Consider the following 4939-nt stretch of genomic DNA (forward strand, 5'->3'; position numbering starts at 1 on the left):
AGTGGGGGAGGTGTCTGTCATATGTGAAAAAATATGGTAGTTACTATCTATCCCCTTCCAGAGCCCAACACCTGCTCCTCCACACTTAAATAACATAGCTCCTAGTCATTCTATTGTTTCATAGTTTCTAGGGTCGGAAGGGACCTGAGTAGATCATCTAGTCCAACCCCCTGCCATGGCAAGAAAGAGCACCGGGGTCAAATGACCCCAGCAAGATTGTGGTGGTATGCAGAAATACAGACCTTGAGGACTGTAGATTTATACAGCTTTTTCTGTAAGAAACATTTCTGTGAAAATAAATTATTGAAATCCAGTTGCTGTCATAGGCTCTCAAAGTAGATGTGTCCTAGAGACAACAGTTCAGGAAAGTACCGCATCCAGGAATGCTCTTAAATATTATTTTAGTTATGCACCTAAATACTTATTTAAATGTTTTCCTTTATTGCATCTTGTACACCTAATTTTTGGCATTCCACTATTTTGGGTATATTTTGTAAGGTCTCCTGAGAGATGATATAAAACAATTACCTTTGGATGCCCTTGATCTTCTGTTCATCATTCCCTTGATCCATCACAGAAATCCACTTATCACAGAGCTGGGATAAAAAAATGCTGCCTGGGATGCTCCGAAGGAAATCCTTATTCAGAGAGAAGAAGGATAAAAACATATGAGCAGCTGTTTGGGGAAGAACAGAATGCTACACGTAAGAGAGAATGCATTGATGGGACAGCAGTGCCTGGCTTGTAGTGCACCCTATGTAGCAGCTAAGCCAAGCAGTAGATCTCTGGCAATTGAAACAGACTTGAATCCTAAGTCAAATGGATATTTTCAGACCCTCTCCTGACCCTTTTCTGACAAAATGGAGGCAATTACCAATGCTTTGTCTGTTTGCACAGAAGGAAAGAATTTGCTTAGAGGCCCATTATTTTTAACTGCAACAGGTTCAGTGTACTAACCATTTGACTTCACCTTACCTCCCCCCTGCACCAGCAAACTGTTTTCAGAACTTGGCATGAAACTGGGTAAGGAGCACAACCCTGCTGTACTCCAGGACCAAAGAGGCACCTACAAAGTACAGCTATTCTACATAGCTGAGATCAAGTATATTAATGCCTATGCACTGTGCTAACTCTACTGGGACACTGTTTTAAGGACAGACACCTCTGCATTGGAGTCAAAATTCACCCATAGAATAAAATGGTGGTTTTCATATTCTAAATAAAAATAGTGTGCGTTTTAGAGGGGAACTTTTCCCCAACCCAGGTGAAAAAGCAAAATCTAATGAGGATCAAACATACTAGGAGGAATCACAAAGGCAGATATTTGTGTGTAAAAATTTGGGATTTATTTATTTTACCAGCTTCACTCAAGACCAATAGCATGTAGACCATAATCCCCAGTCAGGTCCTATTATCTGCCTACCAATTCACTCTGAAGTCATCATATCCTGCCCCAGAATCTGGCAACCACCATTTGATAACAGAGAAGCATATGTGATTGTTCTTAAAGTGCATGTGACCCAACAGTGTGGGTATACATTAACTATCAGCAATCCAGCGCCAGGAGGAATCCAAATCTGTACTGATCCACTGAGCAATGACCCATTCATTCCTTAGATTGCTCAAAATCCCTTTTGCTAAGAAGAATTTTGATTCATTTGCAATAGCTGCTTCATCAGCAGCATTTTTTCTAAAGTCCTCCAGGGAAGAGGGCAGACAACTGAAGCATGAAGAGGCAGTGACCCATAGGAAAGACTAAAATTTCGTGATGGCAGTTGCTGAGACAATGAGCTTAAAGCAATCTTTTAATCCTGAAATCCCCAGAATCTTGCAAGTGGGAAAAAAACCACAATTAAGTCAGTAGACTTTTTATATATCTTTATTCTCCTTCATCTCCTAAAACATGCACATAGCCATTCGACTCTCACATGATGTCCCCTGTAACACTGCCAGACGGGAGACTACATTGGATCCCGCTTTGAAATTTACTAAAAATTCCCCAACCAAAATTACAGCCTCACTCACTGGCATCAGGGATAGCAGAATAAGGGATAGCATTTTATGTTAAGAAAATTCTATTACGCACATCCAAGCAGTGCTTCAATATGAAGATTACAGTACCATTGAAGTAACACTTTCACATAAACAGCTGTATGGTAATAAAATAGGGAAAGTGCGCCAGTCCTTTCCACAGGTGGTGCACAGCTATGGATTGGGGATGCTCTTTACACAAAACAATATTGTTGTTAAAGCACTATTTTTTGTACAACAATCCACAGGGAAATAAACCCAATATTTTGGGCAACATAATACACTTCACAGTGTTCTAGAGCTTTCATCAACTTAACAGAATAAAGATTTGACCTTGCAAGGCTGCCCTGCACAGTCTGAGAGTTCACATGTTCTAGATGAGATTGAATGTTAGGGCTCATTTAGAGAAACAAATTAACTCCCTTTGGAGAAAACCAATTGGATCATTGTCAGAAGAGAGGCTGGTTCTTCCATCCAGAGAGAAGAGAAAAGCTTTCTGCATACCTTAAACACTGATGCAGTCACAAATATGGATTCACAGGCTAAGTGCACTTCAGCTCCTGAATTAAGCTTCTCCTTGAGATCTCTGCAAGATTTTGCATTGGCTGACCGTCTGAAAATGCCCCTGGTAAAAGGCCCTTCTTGATAAAGAAGGGTAAGCATGTCCTGTACAAAATTAAAAAGCCAGAAGCCTTGTTAGGAACAGATTCTTTAACCATCTCTTACAAGCAAGATGCTATTTTATTTTCCTTTGAGTCACACCTGAAGATATATGAGCCCTACAAACATTCAAAGCACACATGGGGCATATTCTCAAGGCTGCACACAACTCTTACGAAAGCTACACTTCTGGCACTGACATGATCTGTGCTACCATATTCATATCACGTAGTACAGCCAAGTACTGATCTGACGCATCACAACTTCACAGAACTGCCCAAATATCACACAACACTGATGTATGGGAAGAGACCGACAGTCCAGTAGTGTAGTATCCTGTGTCTGATGGTGACTATAGCAAGAACCTGCTTCACAGGAAGGTGTAAAACTTGCACTCTTCACCTAGTCTTTTGAATTTATACATACACAGGCTAAGATTTCTGGCTTAGTTGATCAGTTTATAGCCTAAAGACCACAACACAATTCTTTCAATGTAGTAAAAGTGCTTCTCATGTTGATAACAAATATGAATTCTGAATCCTTATTAAGGTTTATATTCCATCACCCTTATTCCCAATGAGCTGCACTTTACTTTGCAAGTAGACTGTTGACTTCAAGGAGCTACCCAATGTAAGGAGTTGCAGAACCGGACCATCTAGATACTGTTCTCCATTAAATAGAGCCACCAACCTCTCTGAAATCAATGAGGCTTCACAGAAACAAACAGGTAGAACTAGAACTCCTGCCCACATATTATATATCTAGTATGTTAAAAACTTTTGGGACAGGAGATCAAGTATATTTTCAAGTCTTTCTGAGGTATCAAGGAGGTCTGATTTCTTCTTCTAGACAGAAGATGAAAAAATGGCCAAGAGAAGGAAATCTAAAGTCGGAGATCTTTTCTGCTGCAGCACGTCATATTTTCCACCCTACTATAATTATTCTATTCTCTGTAAATTTTCATAGCATGTTAGTCACAGTACTACCTGAACACTTTCCAGCTGTAGAGGGCCAGGCAACACAGCCAACATCCATCACATTTGGTTTTTGTAGGGTATGTGCAAAGGAGTATCTGGGTTTGGAATTATTATGCATGCATGCACGCACTTCCTGGTCAAAGACCACATTATTAACAACAGGATCGCTGAGTATATGGCAAGGGGTGGGATAGTGGTACAGAGTGCATCATCATTAAAGTGAGTTTCTGTAACTTGACTAGGTAAGCAACAGCTCTTGTTTCATTTCAGTCTGGGCTGCTGAGTCACCTTCCTGAAGCACAGAAGTTCAAATATGCCAAATGGAAAGATTCTTTTTTATTATTTTTTAAATAAAATCTACTTTTCATATTCCTTTCTCAACTGTTCAACTATATACAAAATACTTTACAGATGCACCATTCACATGAACAGTATTTACACCAGCATTTCCATTTTCTCTGCAATAATGTAGAACAACTGTATAGTTGGGCTACAATGCAAGATCTCAAATTAAGAATCAACACAACTAGCCAACTCCTTTTAAAATATTAATCCAAAAGAAACTAAATGTGTGGAGGTTAATGGTTTGAGATGGTTTTGTATGACAGAAGTTAAAGCAAGACCCATATATTAAAGGTGCAGGCTTTAAAGCAGAAACAATCAAACCTACTTTTGGGCTTTACACCTCCCAATTCACCTCGCCATATAGATAAATCCTATACCATACTCCTACCTGTCATGTTCATCCTGCAGAAGCAATGCAGGCAATTAAAGAAAGTTACATTTTGGGGTTTAAACGTAATATCTATTTAAGACCACAACATTCTACCACATTGCAACTGTGAACCTATTCACTTTAATTTTTCCAAATAAAAGCTTTTAAAAGGTTTGTGTTTTAAAGCAATGATTCTAAGCCAGGATGATGCAGCACTGAGGTGCCACAAGATCCCTTTTTAAGTGTGCCACAGGGTGCCATTCAATATTAGAACTAGGAAGTGTGCAAACATCTACACATGATTCACAATATAAACCCAGAGATTTCAAACAGGAATCCATAGTATCAAGAACACCCTGACCTGTTGTAGACTGAGTTCTTTGCAACAGAAGAATTGCTCAATTATTTTTCCTCAGTAACAAAACAAGTGAGAACTAAGAACTAACATTTTCTGAGAACCACTGTTTTAGACAGATTTGTAGCAAACAGAATGAACTGAATTTGGCTTCAAATACCTGTAATATTTAGAGGGGAGTAATAAACGAACAGATTTTTC

At 39.2% G+C, this 4939-nt stretch overlaps 1 protein-coding gene across 3 annotated transcripts in view; it reads right to left on the minus strand.

Moving 5' to 3' along the window:
* ARHGAP20 (Rho GTPase activating protein 20) overlaps positions 1-4939 on the minus strand; it is a 100361-nt gene that overhangs the window by 8423 nt on the left and 86999 nt on the right. For all 3 annotated transcript variants that reach the window (XM_019525316.1, XM_019525317.1, XM_019525315.1), the window contains 2 exons: positions 2536-2697; positions 529-638 (listed from right to left, as the gene is read on the minus strand). In XM_019525316.1, coding sequence (XP_019380861.1) covers positions 529-638; positions 2536-2697 — 272 coding nt within the window. The remainder of the gene's footprint in view (positions 1-528; positions 639-2535; positions 2698-4939) is intronic.

This window comes from Gavialis gangeticus, unplaced genomic scaffold (assembly GCF_001723915.1).
Source record: "Gavialis gangeticus isolate Ggan-Ray unplaced genomic scaffold, GavGan_comp1, whole genome shotgun sequence".
Taxonomy (NCBI): Eukaryota; Metazoa; Chordata; order Crocodylia; family Gavialidae; genus Gavialis; species Gavialis gangeticus.